Source organism: Penaeus vannamei, chromosome 7 (assembly GCF_042767895.1).
Source record: "Penaeus vannamei isolate JL-2024 chromosome 7, ASM4276789v1, whole genome shotgun sequence".
Lineage (NCBI taxonomy): Eukaryota > Metazoa > Arthropoda > Malacostraca > Decapoda > Penaeidae > Penaeus > Penaeus vannamei.
Window position 1 is genome coordinate 5144042 of NC_091555.1, and position 20000 is coordinate 5164041.

General features: G+C 36.1%; 2 protein-coding genes across 6 annotated transcripts in view; both read right to left on the reverse strand.

The window, feature by feature from the left end:
- LOC113810265 (sentrin-specific protease 1) overlaps positions 1 to 9554 on the reverse strand; it is a 23340-nt gene extending 13786 nt beyond the window's left edge. For 2 of the 5 annotated variants that reach the window (XM_070123453.1, XM_070123451.1), the window contains exons 1-4: positions 9376 to 9554; positions 1580 to 1677; positions 666 to 796; positions 268 to 399 (exon numbers count right to left, since the gene is read on the reverse strand). In XM_070123453.1, coding sequence (XP_069979554.1) covers positions 268 to 399; positions 666 to 796; positions 1580 to 1677; positions 9376 to 9461 — 447 coding nt within the window. In that variant the 5' untranslated portion in view covers positions 9462 to 9554. Of the gene's footprint in view, positions 1 to 267; positions 400 to 665; positions 797 to 1579; positions 1678 to 3835; positions 3960 to 9375 lie in introns of all 5 variants that reach the window. The other 3 variants (XM_070123455.1, XM_070123454.1, XM_070123452.1) reach the window with 3 other exon arrangements.
- The window catches only part of LOC113810268 (sodium/potassium-transporting ATPase subunit beta), a 124892-nt gene that overhangs the window by 62205 nt on the left and 42687 nt on the right, over positions 1 to 20000 (reverse strand). The gene's annotated exons all lie outside the window — the stretch shown is intronic.

The window sequence follows — 20000 nt, forward strand, 5'->3', positions numbered from 1 at the left end:
CATTTTTCATTATAGAACATTAACTGAATGCAAAACTGCAGTAGGGCTACAGTAAATATAAAGATGTTTTCTCATTGTTTGTGTGTGCATGTGTATAGAAGAACTGAAGTTGTTAAACATTTAATTTAGAATCATTAAATGTAAATAATTAGATATTACTAAATAAAATATATACAACTGATGCCTTAAAACTCCCCAAAGGTATATCATTAGGTTCCATAAGAAATATAAAATGGTACATCCAAAATCTTTTTTTTTGCAACCAACCTCATCCCGCGGAGAACTAGGCTCGGCAAAAATACCAGAAGCGACAGGGTTTCGCTCCTTTCTCCCTGTGTCTCTTGTTGAACGTAGGTCCTCGCCGCTCATCCTGCGATCCTCCTTCAGCTTATACCTAACCTGGTGTCCAAATAAAAAACTGATGATGAATCTGGATATTAACTGCAAGAATTAAAGAAACAATGAAAACAATTGTGTTCCTCTACTGCATCTTTTTTCTTGTTGAGAAAAGAAGAAGAAAAAAAGAAGTTCATATTAAAATGAAAGAATACTTTTTTTCTTTCTTTTTTCTTCTTCTAATAAAGCAGACAAGAGGAGAAACATGACAATACTATAGTCAGACGAACAAGAAAAGAAAAAGAAAACAAAAGCTAGGGTCAACGTACCACAGGTAACATTTTATCAATGCTATCATCCACTGGAGGGGCTGGAATTGTTGCAAACGATGTGATCCAGGTATAGACTCTTGCTGCTTTTACTGACACAATCCTCGGCAAATTCCCTATATACCAGGTGTCTGTAATGGAAATGCATTTGTGAAGCATTTATACTTGAATGACTTTCGAGATTAAACAGCAAAATATGGAATACGTGAGGGATTTAGTAGATCTTGATGGATGATGCAATAAATACACTTAAAATGTAATAAGTATCAACTGTATAAGATTCAAGACAACAATACTGAGAGAAAGCTAGAGAAAGCAAACAAACTTGGAAAAAAAAGAAGAAGAAGAAGAGGAAGAAAGAAATGAAATGAAAGAAAGAAAGAAAAGAAATGTGTGTATGTGTGTACAACATAACCATATCTGCATAACATATATATGTAGATATTTATAAATGTATACTTGAATATATATATATATATATATATATATATATATATATATATATATATATATATATATATATATATATATATATATATATATATATACTTACATATATTTATGCAACATATATATGTAGTCATGCATGTATGTACATACATACATACATACATACATACATATATATATATATATATATATATATATATATATATATATATATATATATATATATATATATATATATATATATATATATATATATATATATATTTATGTTTGTATGTATATACATAAAAATATATATGTGTATATGTATCTATACGAGGGGGCTTCAAAAAGTTAATGATAATGCCCCAAAGAAGTCTACACACACACACATGAGTACATAAAGAACATGAGGACATCCTAACACTGCCTAATGCAGCTTGCAGAATTAAAAACAAGTGAACCAAAAAGTGAAAACGTCTTACCTGATCGCTTCACAGAATGTTCAACCTGTTCATAGGAACGGCTCTTCTTCCGAACTGGCTCATCCATGCTGGCTCCGGATTCTTGGTCTTCATTACTGCTGTAAGTTGAACACAAACATGTTAATTAGTAAGCACTGTTTATATACATACATACATACATACAAACACACACACACACACATATACATATATATATACAATATATAATATACAGATAGATGGATATATATATATATATATATATATATATATATATATATATATATATATATATATATATATATATATATATATATATATATATAAATATATATTAAATATATATATAAATATATAAATATAGATAAATATACACATATAAATATATAAATATAAATATATAAATATATAAATATATAAATATGTAAATATATATATATATATATATATATATATATATATATATATATATATATATATATATATATATATATATATATATATATATATATATATATACACACATACATATATATATATATATATATATATATATATATATATATATATATATATAATATATATATATATATATATAATATATATATATATATATATATATACATATATATATATATATATATATATATATATATATATATATATATATATATATATATATAATATATGTATGTATGTATATATATATATATAGATAGATAGATATAGATATATGTGTGTATATATATATATATATATATATATATATATATATATATATATATATATATATATATATATATATTCAATGTGACACAAAAAATCTCTACTCTTCAAAAGTACATCCATTAGGATATCTCAGAATAACATGTAAATGTGATTTCCATTTCTCATAATCTGATCAATAGTTTTCTCTCGTCCATCTTATCAAATCTTATTATCATTATCTTTGACATTTTATTACTGTCATCCTTATCATCATTACATTTTTTGTTTGCACTCAACAATAACTTATGATACCCCACACATTCCACTCTAAGAACGTCTCTGTTTTTCTTTTACTTGATAAGTGCAACATCAACTAATCTAACGTAGCTTTATCAAACTTCAGCAAAAATACTTGAATCTCTTTTTGCAATCCCATTCTTTAACATTTGAGTTTTCCTTACCTTCTTAGTACTACCCTACAGTGCTGTATGTACTAGTGCTAGAGATCACGCTAAAAAATTTGGCTTGCTTCAATCATCAATTTCCCAAGGCAGGTTTGACCGTATTTTCTTTTCTCTCCGATGAGACTTCTTTAGCAAATACCACAACGATGATGCATCACTATTCAATGCGAATAAAACAATAATGTACTGATCATTCTCATGATGATATGAACTGATGATTAAATGGAAGATGAATAACAAAACATACACAGAAAAACTCTTTTATATACCTAATGTGATAACAGTAATGTATGATATATTTTCCTATACACTGATTGCATATCAAAACTAGCAACCAACCAAAATAATGTTAGCCCTTGCCAATACTTAAAATATACACCTATATATGTCTACTGCTTTCTTTGAGATAATCACTGCTTTCAAATTTTTTTAATAGTAACTAAGGATAAGGTCAAGTGAAGAAGAAGAAGAAGAAGAAGAAAAAAAAAAAAAAAAAAAAAAAAAAAAGTTGTTTCCATGCAACATGGTAAAAGTTAACAAAGTCTGTTTTCTTCATTTTATTCCTTTGGAATAATAATTTTTGAAATACATTTGGGACAGCACTGAACTCTTAACATTTTCACAGAATTTATTGCAAAAATTATCAAAAATCATTAATTTCCTTAAGGCTGGCTAGAGTAACAGGATCCTTAACATTTTCTTTACTTAGGACTATGTTACAGAAAGAGAATACAGAAATGAGTAACCGAATCTCACTTTTATTTTTGAGACAAAGAGAGAATTCCTTACATACAATCTATAATACAACCATTCATTAACTAGAAATATCTTGTGTGCAAAACTATTTAAAATGACATCATACTTTGATTTCTATTAGACAACTATAAAAAAGAGTACAAAGCATTCATTCAAGTATATGTGCACACAAACACACATTCTCTACCTGCCATTCTCTCACGCTCTCTCCATCACTTTACCCAACCATATGCATAAACTACACATTACTCAGGCAAAGCCTCTGAATACATTACTTGAAAAATTCACACAACTACAGCTCTACCACAACCAACTAGAAAGGTGCTGCCAGCAGGGACCGCAGTCTCACCTTATTCCTCTCATTGCAGGGATTGTGCTGGTACCCATTCCACTAACCCTGAAATCCAGACACTCGGGACACTAATCACCAACTCTGCGCCATTTATATACTGACAACAAGCATATAAAGCACCCTGTAGAAGCTAGGAAGAATTAGCTATGTGAGGGGGAAGGGAGTGATTGAGGTCTTAATTTCTAATTGAGAGGGGATGTTTGTCTCAAAAACAAAGTAAAAGTGATAAATGTTAAGAGGAGTATAAATGAGAATCAATGATTCAGGAAAGCAAGAACAAGGATTCACTTTTCAAATATGCAGTAAATTTTTCACTGGAAATAATTCTTACCTTCTGAAATCATTCATTATCATTTGCAATCTCGAAATCTGTTAAAATGTACTCCATCCATCCTTTTACTGTGATAAGACTGTGAAGAGTGGACTTACATATCTAGCTGTAACATCAAACTAATTACAATGATGACTGATTGACTATTTAGAAAAATTGAGTTCTATCATAGCTGTCTTGCAATAAAGCAAGAAAAAAATTAATCTTCATAATGTCTTGCAGTTGAGTCTATATTAGAGTGAAAAATAAAAATTCAAGGTTAATCACATCCTGTACTTATGAACATTAACTATTTCTACAAACTACACATCTGATACAATTCTTTCACATAAGAATATACAAAGAATCAAAAATATATTATACTACTACCATTTTTTCTATAATACAAAACTGAGCTACACATATATGCATAGGACAGTTGTTCTTACCCTTCTGGAAAGGGTACACCCTATTGGCCAATTGCATATGCATAATGTCCATCCCCATAACCCCCATCCTTAAAATAAGGAAATTCTCAGCAGGTCCCTATGCATATTATGAAACTGTTAAGAAGAAGAAGAAGAAGAAGAAGAAGAAGAAGAAAAGAAGAAGAAAAAGAAAAAGAAAAAGAAGAAAAAGAAAAAGAAAAAGAAAAAGAAAAAGAAAAAGAAAAAGAAAGAAAGAAAAAAAAAATGAAAGAAAAAAGACAAGAACAGAAAAATCTGGTATCTTTATGATCTGCATTATTTACATGGGTTGCTTTGCATAGCTTAACCCCTTGGGGTCCAGGCAATGTGACTGTCGTGTCATGAAAACAATTTGGCTGAGAGCTGGGTGATAGGAGTATGCTATCATGATATGAATAACAAATATTACTTATTGTTATTGTTATTGCACATAGTTGTAAACTACCTAGAGGAATTATATGGAGTCTGTTTGATGAAAAAGTGTATCAATTACATTCTTGATACTTATATAGACCTTAGAAAAATGCAAAGAAGCTAAAAACGCTTGCAGAAAGAAAGAGATAATCACATTGCAAATGGAAGGAAAGAGTCTTGATACATATGAGTGCTCATCGGAGCCTGGCATACAAACCACTCAAGTAAACCTAATGACTGGAATTTGGTCCAACAGGTTAAGACTGAAATATGGCAGATCATGATTAATATGTTACATATACATGACAGTTTCATTACAAGAGCAGGAAAGAGGTCCACTTCTCCCATGCTAGTTGTACAGAAAATCATACACATGGATCAGAAAGGCAGAGATATATAAAGATTTGGAATGACCAAAAAATTTAAATGGTAAATGATGAGAGAAAAATGGGGGAAAGATATTTCTCTGTTGCATAGCCATAACAAGGTGAAGACAGTTGTCCAGTTGATGTTATGCACATTCTTTATTGGACTTTTTCATTGATCTGGCCTTTGATTTAATTGAAAAAATAGAAACATTCAAAGTGAAATGTGTCCACTATTATGAAACAATCTGGAGCCACTTAACATTTTGTACTAAAACTGGGATATTGAGTTTTGTAACAAAGCTAAGCTCAAAGCTTCACATATCTTACTGTTAACTGTGCCGCATAGCGTAAAAACAAAAGGAAAATGAGGACCCTTGCTACCAACAGGAACAAAGTTGTTTATATTTCATTATTTTTTTATTCTATTTTATTACACAAGTAAATTCTAAGTTGATATTTGTCATACAGAGTACAAAAAATTAAATCTATTTGCTTTTATCAACCAGCTGTGAATGGGGCATAGCTGTGTGGACAGCTGTTTCATAATAGGATCCTCTGATGAGGATTTTGTCAGAGTGAAAGACCCTTACACAACACCTCACAATTTGATGTTTCATAAACAGCATCTTGGTATTTCTCAACTATATGTATGTATTTTTTTTATATAGTTAAAATTGCCGTGACTGGATGTACCCACTGCCCGAAGGGAAGGTTGATGGGGAGCTCTGCCCCTTAACTCTTCTCCTCAGTTTGCTTGGCATGATTGAGCTGAAAGCCACCTAGCAGACTTTGGCTGTGAATGGCACTTTCTGTGACATTTTTTCATTTATTTGTAGCTTTACCATTTGTCTCTGCAGATGATTTCTTGTACTGATGACTGCAACCTTTTATTCTCTACAAGACTATCATCTTCAATTTGTCTCAGCTTTGTGCATCCATAATGAAAAGATTATCCACATCTTTTGTGTATTTCAATTTATTTACTTATTTATTTATTTTTTATTTATTTATTATTTTTTTATTTTTGGTTTAGACATTCCAGCTCTTCAGTTACCCCACTAACAACAGGTGTCCCACATATGAGACATCCCCCCAAAAATAAACATTGCCAGTGTGACACTGTATCGGGGCTCACCCTCCGACGCAGCAGCGGGCCATGGCCGGTGGGCGGACAGAGTCCTGGGCAGCTCCGCCAACCGATTTAGTAGCCGCCCGGAATCTTTTATTTTCAGCTTCAAAATATACCGGCGTTAATAGGTTAAATGAAGGTTGTAATAGACTGAATTTGTTGCATAGTGTCCAAATGATTTTATATGGTGCTTTGGAGGTCCTCTAACACTTGCACTTTTATTTTTATTATCATTTTTTAGGGGGTCTTGTCTTGTCTCCACACAAAGTTGAGCCTTTCTAAAACCTCCCTGACTATAATGGTAGTGACTGTTTTCTTTTACTTATTCCCATCTTGATCTTGTGCCATAGAGGATCTATACTACCAGACTGTTTTCACTGATACATGAGTGCAAAGAGCATGGTATAATTTTAAAGACAATATAATCTGAAAAATATGCTGTACTCTGCTGAAGAGACCTAAAGAAAAATCTTTTTAGACGCGACAATGAACCATAGGCGTTTGATGATAATTTTAAAGGTCAATTAAAAAAAATACTTGGTTTAAGAAGAGTCACCTAGAATTTGAATGATCTTTCTTTTTGTTCATCTGTATATACAAAATAATTTTTCTTACGGACTTGTGTGATATGAACACAGATTAGGGGGGGGGGGGCTATGTGACTGGTAAAGCAAATTTTGGACGCACAAATAAAATGTTGGCTGCATTATAGAGGGGCAGTGGGCATTTGGTGGGGTATGTCATCAGACAAGACAATTTTTTCTTGTCTCAGACACTTCCTAAGATGCTGAAAATTTTCTCAGTATCATCAAAGAAAAGACTGAATTGGGTACCACACTAAACAGTGATTGTTGAAAGGCCTATAAATGCCTTCAGCGTGTGGGGTTAAATCACCTAACACAAAACCATTCAATAAATTTTGCTGACCTCACAACGGCTGCTCATATAAACACCATCGAGCAGAAACGGAGAGAGGCATTGGGAAAGGTTTCATGCTACAAGAGATAGAAACGTCACTTCATAGGCTATTTAGCACAGGCAATGTTTTAGACGAACATCTCCGAGACAAACAAACATCTGCACAAATCCTTCTTTGCTTAGCATACCTGTATGCTCAACACTAAAGTATGGTAAAATTAATGTTCGAGAGGGGTCCAGTGTAGAGCCCCCTGCTGTTGAAATAAAATGACTGGGAGGGCTCCAGGGATGGCGCCACCAGTTAAGGATGTATGGCGATTGACTAAGGAAACACATTAGTCAGGAGGGTGTCACTGGACAGAACCCCTGGGTTGGGAAGGTTTTTGTTTTTCAAGGCCCCAGCTAGGGAAGTGTGGTGATTGGCTAGGAAAACAGGGCTCAGCTAGAATAACATGGCAATCGACTATGGAAACATAACAATTGGCTATGGAAACACAGCGATGGGCTAGGGAAATATAGCAATCTACTATGGAAACATGACAATTGGCTACGGGAACACAGTGATTGGGTGAGGTTAGAATTTTTTCAGTGGTCTTTGTTGTAATTCATGTATCTAGAATGTGCTTGATTGTTCATCTGTGGGCACAAAGCCAATTTGAATCTTCAGTGAACAATTTTTACCTGGAGTTTTTTTTATTTTTCCACTTTCTATATCTTTTAAATTATGATTCTTCATTTTTCCATTTTCTTTATCATTCAAATTACAATATTTGGCTTTGTTTTTTTATTTTTCCATTTAATTTTGCTTTTGTCATTGCCATTTATTAATGATCTCATCAATATCCCGCACCAAAATAAAAGGTTCCCATGGGATCCCAAAAGATTGTTGGCTGGAGTTTGGGATTTAATTTCTGACAGGTGCAGTTCTCTTGTAAACCTTTCCTACTATTTTTTTGTTTGTTTGGGAAAGGCAGTTTTCTGCTAGTATGATGGGGTCAGACCATTAGCACATGGAAAGTTCATATAATTGATAATGAAAGTGAATATCAATTAAAATTTCTTGCAACAATCTACATGAGAACTTATCAATCTTGCCAAGAAAGGTATGTTGTTATAAACAATTCTAAGATAATCATAAAACCAAAGCCGTGGTTACACATACAGTAGCTGTATCTAAATTTCTTGCAGTTAGGCATACAGCACAAATAGAAGTATGCACATATCAACATTATTTCCAGATAATAAGTATGAACCTAAACTAATCGAACCTAATCGAGAGTGGTATCATCATCTTATATCAAGATGCCACCATCTTGTTTGTTTGTTTGCAAGAAACCAATCGGGGGGTTTTCTGCCGTGCCAGTTGTCACTTCCTAAAAGCCATTTACGTTGATGTTGCACATAAAATGAAGCCTGGAACTCCTGAGATGGTTGCCAAACATCCTCCTCCAATCCCTTTCTAACTAAAAACTTGCTCCTCCATTTCATCATCTATGGAGCCAGTCTGTGCTCTTTCTTGCCTGATTATGTGTGGTAGAGGTTTAGTGTTTATTTGTTGGCCTTTGCCGGAGTGCTTTCACTATACTGCCCTTAAAAGACAATGACAATACAAATGTCAAAAGTGGCCAAATACACACAATATATCTAAAAGATGAGAAAAGTAACGAAATTAATGTTTACTCAAAACGTAAAAGTTCATAAAGCCGAATAATTGATATGCAGCTATGCTACGCGGAAATCTAACGAACACATGCGCTAAAAAACTAACTAAATACACTCAATACAACTAAATAATTGTAAAATATATATGAGTTGTCAAAATACCGGAGAAATGCCATAAAAGCACCACACACACAGAAATACAAATTCAAAACGATTTATTTTTTCTCCCAGTGAAATTTCCCGGTAAGATATGATTTCCCGTTACTTGCCTCTCCAAAGTTCTTTTACGACTCTCAGTCGCATAAGAATTGGCTCCTAAGATGCTCTTCAACTTGCTAGTTACTGCAGATATCATTTAAACCAAAGGGAAGGAACATAGAGGAGAAAAAACAAAAAGATTCTTAACAACTCGGATTCACTTCTTCTTTCACACGGAGATGTAAACACTTGCATTTGTTAAATAAAAAATAGATTTATTTTTTATTTGCAAATAACATTTCTACAGTTGGCTTATTGAAATTAGGATGTTAGAATAATTAGGAAGAAATTAAAGACTAAAGCAAGTATTATTTAACTGATTTACCTCATTTTAACAGGTTTATTAGCAAATGCTCTACCCTTAAATCAACGCTTTATTTGGATAACTGACAAATGACCAACATATCAATATTACTAGACAAAGATTAAAAATCGTATGATAATCTACTCATCTTGATTTCATGTATAAATAATTAGATATTACGTTTTTTCTATTTCGGAAGAGAATGCTTTCTAAATAAGTGAGCGAATAACAGAAAACGGACCAGATCCATATTTGACCGGAAACTATTGAAGATATTTATAATAAATAACCCTCCGCATATACTATAGATATGAACAGAGGAATATCAAAACAGAAATTTATGAAAATTTTTCAAATATAATCAGAATTAATGCATGGATCCCAGAGGCAATTTCGTTTCCCAAAAAAGAGAAAAAAAATACGAAATGAACAATTAAGTATTAATTTTAATGTAGTAGAAGAGGAGTTTGGATTAGAATACAAGAATAAGCAGGGTAGAGAGAATAAAGATGGCAGAGAAGAACGAAAGAAGAGAATGCAGGGAAAATGGAAAATAAGAGACACAAAGAAATAAGAGAGAAGACGTGAGAAAAGAAGAGATGAGAGGAAAAGAGAAGACACAAGCGCAGAGAAGATAAAACAGAAGGGAAGACATGAAATGAACGACTAGAAGAAGAACAGAGGAAATGAGAGAAAATCAGGTGAAAATAAAGGAACAAAATTGAAGTGATAGGAAAAAATGATTAGAAAGAAAATAAAAGAATTGAAGAATGAAACAAGAGACAAGAGAGGAGAAAAGGAAACAAGAAAACGTACAAAAAACAAACAAAAAAACAATTACTTTATAGAACCAGCGATTATAAGTAATAAAATGAAACCTCGTAAATGGGAGCTAAAACTGATAAGTGAATCTCTGACTTCCTAACTTGCCGTAGAAAAAAACAAGACATATTTAGATCAATCCACCATCGCGTGGAAAACCTTAGAGAACGCGAGAATAAATGTAATCCACAAACAAGTATTTGAGGAATCATTTTTTTTTCTTATCAATTTTATATATCATTACGAATTACTGGGAATTTTGCGGGCTTATAAAAATAGAATAGTAGGTTGTTGACAGTTTATTGGTGCAGGTACTGTCGCGAAGGCAGAATTAGAACTCTGAAAATATTAAAGTAAAAAAAAAAGGAAAAAAAAATGGTGACGAAAATATAGTAAAATGAATATGATAAAATTGCAAATTATACGAATAAAAAGTTACATAACTAGTAAAACTACATAAAGATATATATGACATGTAACTAACATTAGGAAATTGACACAGTGGGAAAAGAACGAATTGAAGAACTGAACAGAGTGGAAAAAGAATGAATTGGAGAATTGAACAGAGTGGAAAAAAAAGAATTAAAGAATTGAACTCACATACAATTACTATATATAAAAAAGATACATATCGATCGATACTTTTCTGTTGGTATTGGTATCGCCTTAGCTAATAACAGTATCGTTTTATCGGTATCGCTAACGTGTATTTTTTTCAAATTGTATCGAAAAAAATCGAAACATGGATACATTTGCATGACGAAATTGAAATCATTAAAGTTGTTATTCATGATTTGCAAAATAATTCGCTTCCTCATTATTTCAATTTCTTATTTGTGCTTTGGAAAATAGACCAGGGTACGGTTCAAAATGTGATTTTGTTTTAAAATTTAAAAGAGAAACACGTGTCGCTTATTTTTAGGGAAAGCGACTAGGTTAGCCTTCATAGAATTCATTATAGAAAAAAAAGATAAAAATAAAAAGTTTTTTTTCAAACTCCGCGAAAGCTGACACATAAAAATAATCTTTAGGGAGAAATTCATACTTGAATTTTCTCTCCATTATGCACAATGCAACGCAAGATCATTTATATGAAATTTGAATATATACGAATGCCATTGTCCACTGGATGTTGATGGCGAACGAAAGGCTCTTTTCTTGTTCTGAGAACACACATCATGGCAAGTCTGCTTTGGATTGCATATATTTATGTATATATATACGTACATACATACATATATATACATATATATATATATATATATATATATATATATATATATATATATACATACATATATATATATATACATACATATATACATACATACATACATACTTACATACATACACACACACACACACACACACACACACACACACACACACACACACACACACACACACACACACACATATATATATATATATATATATATATATATATACATATATATACATTAATATATGTATATGTATATATATTTCTATCTATCTATCTATCTATCTATCTATCTATCTATCTATCTATCTATCTATCTATATATATATATACATATATATATATATATATGTGTGTGTGTGTGTGTGTGTGTGTGTGTGCATGAATACATATATTCATATATATATGTATATATATGTATATATATGTATATATATGTATATATATACATATACGTATACATATATACATACATAGACACACACACACACACACACACACACACACACACACACACACACACACACACACACACACACACACACACACACACACACACACACATATATATATATATGTATATATATATATACATATATATATATACATATATATTTATTCATTTATTTATGGTATGCTATAAGCCCATCTATCATCAATAAAGTGCAGGATTAAGATCTGTAGAACTACCATCCATTAGACAAATTATGAAATATCTTTTATTTTGACTCTAATTAGCCAATGTTATCTAGGTTTTTATTTTTCAACATTTCATGTATTTTCTTATTCATATTTTAAAAATCTTTCATCTGCAAAGATATGTATAAAGGCATCTCAGTCTCTCTCTCTTTCCCTTCCTTCTTCTCTCCTTTATCTCTCTCTCTCTCTCTCTTACTCTCTCTCTCTCTCCTTCATCTCTCTCTCTCTCTTTCTATATTTCTTACTCTCTCTCCTTCATCTCTCTCTCTCTCTCTCTTTCTATATCTCTTGCTCTCTCTCTCTCTCTTTCTATATCTCTCACTCTCTCTCTTTCCTTCATCTCTCTCTCTCTCTCTCTCTTACTCTTTCTCCTTCATCTCTTTCTCTCTCTCTCACTTACTCTCTCTCTCTCTCTTTTACTCACACACTCTCTCTCTCTCTTACTCACTCTCTCTCTCTTACTCACTCTCTCTCTTACTCACTCACTCTCTCTCTCTCTCTCCCCCCCCCTCTCTCTCTATGTGCGTGTGTGCGTGTGTGTTTGTACGTGCGTGTGAATATGTGTTCTTTTTCTCTCTCTTTCGCTCACTCTGCTGTCAGTGGCGCCCAAGAAGTATGAAAGAGGTAGAAGATCATGTCTTTTCATTTGTCTTGAAGGAACGGCTTCTTAATACTCTTAAATCATGCACTGAGTAATTGTTGTAATTATATTTATTGTTGTAATTATATTTATTGTTACTGCGAATTATTATATTATACATTATAATTCTTGTTAGTGCGAAGTAGAAATTATCGTTTTTCTTTCTAGTGAAATTACTCGACAACGTACATTGCAAATGAACGTGCTCGTATGATACACAAGTTTACAATACGTTTTTTTTTCTGATGTAATCATTGTTTGCAGCGCGCCAAATTTACTAATCAAATATTCACATATGAGAGGGGGATATGTTGGCAGTGCGCTAAACTTACTCAATCAAATATTTACGTAGCAGATGAGGTATTTTCTTACACTATAGTATCGTGGATGATGTATCGGCGATGTAGGCATTGGTATCGGTATCTAATAAATAAATAAATAAATTTATTTATGTATTTACTTCAACTATTTACGAAGAATCCATGTATCGGAGTTGCTGTTTTAGCCAATTTTCAAGTATCGATGTGTCAGTATCATCTCAGACACTTCTGTTTGTCGATGCCCGTCACTGGACACAGGGAACGAAAACTGAGACGAAGTAGAAGGAAAAGAAGAAGGAGAGTAAAGATAAAGATAAAATCCTTGCTAATTATCTGAGGGACAGGGAAATTCTTAAGATTAAAACTAAGTTGACTGTATTCTTGTCTTTAAGATACTGTGACTATTATAACACATTTACCTATTTTTTTTCTTCTTTAATTACATATCTCAGGTACTGTTCCTTGCACAACATACGAGATATACATATACATATATCTTTTAAATCTTTCTTCTGTGTGTCTCTCTGTGTCTGTTTGTTGTCTATTTGCCTATTCCCTCTCTCTCTCTCTCTCTCTCTCTCTCTCTCTCTCTCTCTCTCTCTCTCTCTCTCTCTCTCTCTCTCTCTCTCTCCCTTTCTCTCTCTCTCTCTCTCTCTCTCTCACTGTCTTCGTCTCTGCCTGCTTTCTTGCCTTCCTGCCTGCATGTCTGTTTGACCCACTTTCTGTCTTTCTCTTATTTTTGTCTGTCTCTGTTTTAGTGTCTCTCAGAATCTCTCCCCACTCTCCTATCTCTTTTTTCAGTCTCTCTTTCCCTCTGTCTCTCCTTCTCCCTTTCTTTCTCCCTATCCTTCTCCTTACTCTTTCTTTCTCGGTCATCCATTTGCCAAAAGACCCTTAAATGACTCCCCATTGGTTCTTCAACTGGGGTCCCTTCAACCTTTACAATGGTTCCTCTCCGGTCATTCTAATGGGGGGTCTTTTGGCTCTTCCAATAGGACCCCTTCAGCCCTTTCAGTGGTGCCCCATTGACCTATTGAGTACCCCATTGACCTATTAAGGAGTACCCCATTGACCTATTAAGGAGTACCCCATTGACCTATTAAGGAGTACCCCATTGACCTATTAAGGAGTACCCCATTGACCTATTAAGGAGTACCCCATTGACCTATTAAGGAGTACCCCATTGACCTATCAAGGAGTACCCCATTGACCTGTTAAGGAGTACCCCATTGACCTATCAAGGAGTACCCCATTGACCTATCAAGGAGTACCCCATTGACCTATCAAGGAGTACCCCATTGGCCTGTTAAGGAGTACCCCATTGACCTATCAAGGAGTACCCCATTGACCTATCAAGGAGTACCCCATTGACCTATCAAGGAGCACCCCATTGACCTATCAAGGAGTACCCCATTGACCTATTAAGGAGTACCCCATTGACCTATCAAGGAGTACCCCATTGACCTATTAAGGAGTACCCCATTGACCTATTGAGGAGTACCCCATTGACCTATTAAGGAGTACCCCATTGACCTATTAAGGAGTACCCCATTGACCTATTGAGGAGTACCCCATTGACCTATCAAGGAGTACCCCATTGACCTATTAAGGAGTACCCCATTGACCTATTGAGGAGTACCCCATTGACCTATCAAGGAGTACCCCATTGACCTATCAAGGAGTACCCCATTGACCTATCAAGGAGTACCCCATTGACCTATTAAGGAGTACCCCATTGACCTATTAAGGAGTACCCCATTGACCTATTGAGGAGTACCCCATTGACCTATCAAGGAGTACCCCATTGACCTATCAAGGAGTACCCCATTGACCTATCAAGGAGTACCCCATTGACCTATCAAGGAGTACCCCATTGACCTATCAAGGAGTACCCCATTGACCTATCAAGGAGTACCCCATTGACCTATTAAGGAGTACCCCATTGACCTATTAAGGAGTACCCCATTGACCTATCAAGGAGTACCCCATTGACCTATCAAGGAGTACCCCATTGACCTATTAAGGAGTACCCCATTGACCTGTTAAGGAGTACCCCATTGACCTATCAAGGAGTACCCCATTGACCTATCAAGGAGTACCCCATTGACCTATTAAGGAGTACCCCATTGACCTTTTAAGGAGTACCCCATTGACCTATTAAGGAGTACCCCATTGACCTATTGAGGAGTACCCCATTGACCTATCAAGGAGCACCCCATTGACCTATCAAGGAGTACCCCATTGACCTATCAAGGAGCACCCCATTGACCTATCAAGGAGCACCCCATTGACCTTTTAAGGAGTACCCCATTGACCTATCAAGGAGTACCCCATTGACCTATCAAGGAGTACCCCATTGACCTATCAAGGAGTACCCCAATGACCTATTAAGGAGTGCCATTTCAACCACTTCACTAGTACCTCATTGGTCCTTCCAGTGGTGTCCCTTCGACTCTTCCAGTGGGGTGTTCTTCCTCTCTTCCAGCGATCCCTCTCTACGTCTATTCACTCTCAGCCCTTCTAACGATTCTACTGTAGCGGTTCCTGATTGGCCAATCACAGGTCAGGTGCAGGTCTGGATTGATGGCCAGTCAGGAACCGACTGTTGACCTGATGCTGCTTGTCCTTGTTACCTGAACAATAAAGAGATAAAATCCAGTTTGGTTTTATAACCTCTGCAATATTTCGTACCCCCTCTTTGGCCCTCCCAGTGGCACTCTTTGGCCCTCCCAGTGGCACTCTTTGGCCCTCCCAGTGGCACTCTTTGGGCCTCCCAGTGGCACTCTTTGGGCCTCCCAGTGGCACTCTTTGGGCCTCCCAGTGGCACTCTTTGGGCCTCCCAGTGGCACTCTTTGGGCCTCCCAGTGGCACTCTTTGGGCCTCCCAGTGGCACTCTTTGGGCCTCCCAGTGGCACTCTTTGGGCCTCCCAGTGGCTCTCTTTGGCCCTCCCAGTGGCTCTCTTTGGCCCTCCCAGTGGCACTCTTTGGGCCTCCCAGTGGCACTCTTTGGGCCTCCCAGTGGCTCTCTTTGGCCCTCCCAGTGGTACTCTTTGTCCCTCCTAGTGGAACTCTTTGGCCCTCCCAGTGGCACTCTTTGGCCCTCACAGTGGCACTCTTTGGCCCTCCCAGTGGCACTCTTTGGCCCTCCCAGTGGAACTCCTTGGCCCTCCCAGTGGCACTCTTTGGCCCTCCCAGTGGCACTCTTTGGCCCTCCCAGTGGCACTCTTTGGCCCTCCCAGTGGCACTCTTTGGCCCTCCCAGTGGCACTCTTTGGCCCTCCCAGTGGCACTCTTTGGCCCTCTCAGTGGCACTCTTTGGCCCTCCCAGTGGCACTCTTTGGCCCTCTCAGTGGCTCTCTTTGGCCCTCCCAGTGGCACTCTTTGGCCCTCCCAGTGGTACTCTTTGGCCCTACCAGTGGCACTCTTTGGCCCTCCCAGTGGTACTCTTTGGCCCTCCCACTGGCTCTCTTTGGCCCTCCCAGTGGTACTCTTTGGCCCTCCTAGTGGAACTCTTTGGCCCTCCCAGTGGCACTCTTTGGCCCTCCCAGTGGCACTCCTTGGCCCTCCCAGTGGCACTCTTTGGCCCTCCCAGTGGAACTCCTTGGCCCTCCCAGTGGCACTCTTTGGCCCTCCCAGTGGCACTCTTTGGCCCTCCCAGTGGCACTCTTTGGCCCTCCCAGTGGCACTCTTTGGCCCTCCCAGTGGCACTCTTTGGCCCTCCCAGTGGCACTCTTTGGCCCTCCCAGTGGCACTCTTTGGCCCTCCCAGTGGCACTCTTTGGCCCTCCCAGTGGCACTCTTTGGCCCTCCCAGTGGCACTCTTTGGCCCTCCCAGTGGCACTTTGGCCCTCCCAGTGGCATTCTTTGGCCCTCCCAGTGGCACTCTTTGGCCCTCTCAGTGGCACTCTTTGGCCCTCCCAGTGGTACTCTTTGGCCCTCCTAGTTGCACTCTTTGGCCCTCCCAGTGACAATCTTTGGCCCTCCTAGTGGCACTCCCTGGGCCTCTCCCAGTGGCACCCCTACCCTGGTGGAACCCCCTGGCCCTCCCAGCAGCACTGGGCCCTCCCAGTGGCACCCCTTGGCCCTCCCAGTGGCACTTTGGCCCTCCCAGTGGTACTCCTGGCCCTCCCAGTGGCACCCCTTGGCCCTCCCAGTGGGCAATTCCCTTGGGCCCTCCCAGTGGCACTTCTTGGCTCCTCCCAGTGGCACTCTTTGGCCCTCCCCCAGTGGCACTCTCTTGCCCTCCCAGTGGCACCCTTGGCCCTCCCAGTGGCACTTGGCCCTCCCAGTGGCATTCTTTGGGCCCTCCTAGTGGCACTGGCTCCCTTGGTGGCACTCCCTTGGCCTCCCAAGTGGTACTCTTTGGCCCCCTCCCTGGCTGTTCTTGGCCCTCCCAGTGACAATCTTTGGCCCTCCTAGTGGCACTCTTTGACCTTTTCAGTGTTGTTTTTTCATCCCTTTCGAAGGTGTCCTTCAAGTGCTATGTGGGTCTTTCTTATTACATTCATTCGATCCGTCAGTGAGACCTCACAATGGGATTTCTTCGGCCCATCCAATGGTGTACAGAAATTTGTAATAAATTCATATATATTTAGCACAAGAACAATGTTTATTAGCTGATGCAAAGAATGAGTTGAGAAGGAAAATAGCAACAGGAACGCAACAGGAACAACGAAGGGAAGGGCAAGAAAACACACGAATATGCCGAAGGCCTTTTCGCTATTGCTTCGTCAGGGCATACACTGCAAGATATACATAGCAACACTCAGACGTCCCCATCAATATTAAATCACACAGGAAAAAATCATAACGTATAGAAAAAAAGAAAAGAAGAAAAAGGAAAAGAAGAAGAGCTACCGTCTAGGACCCTTGGTATTTATCCTAAGGCCTAAATTCCTAACAAGGAACGATGTTTCGGAAGACAATGAAGTATATCTTTTTTTATCGGATATATAATCCAAAATTGCGAAATGGAGAAGGTAAGTCGCATCATACTTATAATATATATATATTTTTTTATCTAGAGAAGGCCAATTTCACGACAGAATAGAATATTTTCTCTTGGATAATCTCAACTCAGCTATGTTACCTCACCTCCCCCCCCCCCAGTCCGTGGTCTTTTTGAATAGCAAAACACAAAGCTTCCTCTTTAAAACTCTCTCACATTTAGATGTGTTATAACCGTCAGAAAGCGTCCGATTCCACAACGGCTGAAAATATAGGGATATATAAATAGGGATATATATATATATATATATGTATATATATATATATATATATATATATATATTATTTTGCTTATTATTATTATTTATTATTTATTATTATTATATTATTATTATTATTATTTTTGTTTATTTATTTAGTTTGGAGGAGGATATATATATATTAAATATATATATATATATATATATATATATATATATATATATATATATATATATATATATATATATATATATATATATATATATATATATATATATATATATATATATATTTATATATATATATATATATATATATATATATATATATATATATATATATATATATATATATATATATATATATATATATATATATATATATATATATATATATATATATATATATATATATATATATATATATATATATATATATATATATATATATATATATATATATATATATATATATAGAGAGAGAGAGAGAGAGAGAGAGAGAGAGAGAGAGAGAGAGAGAGAGAGAGAGAAAGAGAGAGAGAGAGAGAGAGTGAGAGAGTGAGAGAGAGAGAGAGTGAGTGAGTGAGAGAGACAAACAGAAAGAGAGAGAAAGAGAGAGTCTGTCTGATTCTCTCCGTTCAATCCTCTTTATTACTTCATCCCCTTCCTATTTCATTCAGTTTTTTTTTTATTTCATTTCACTCTAATGTTAAAGATTTTTGTTATCATTTATTGCTTGTTTCGTCACAAAAGTCACTGACAGATAACCATCGGATTTTATGGTTGGGAACAAAGGTCAGCTGATTAGACTCTGGTGGTGTTTCAATTTATATTAATAGAATGAAATATATCATTAAAAACGGGTCCGTAACTAATAAGAAATTCTAATAAATAATAATAAAGAAGAATAAATAAGAAATAATGATAAGACATAATAAGAAATAAGAAATTAAGAAATAAGAAATTCATTAATTCAAAAAAAAGACATGTATTTCGAAGTGTTTTTTTAAATTCTTTCTTCTAATACTATTTTATTTTTTCATTTTCTTGTTATCCCCAATTAATTATTTTACTTTCTTTATTCCCATTCGTTTTTCATTCTTTCCTCTCTCCTCCTTCCCCCTTCCCTCTCTCCTTCCCCTCTCTCATATTCTCATCCCTCTTCCCTTTCTCTCTCCCTTCTCTTTTCTTCCTTTCCCTCTCCCCATTATTCTTCTCCCTACTCTTTCTTTCTCGGTCACCCTTTCTTTACTACCATTCGCAATTCCTTCATTCTTCTTTGCCTTCCCCTCTCTCCTCCTTCCCCCTCCTCCCTCATATTCTCATCCCTCTTCCCTTGCTCTCCCCCTTCTCCTCTTCCTTTCCCTCTCCCCATTACGCCCCGCCTCTTCCGGTTTCACAAAACTCGTCACACGGTCTCACTC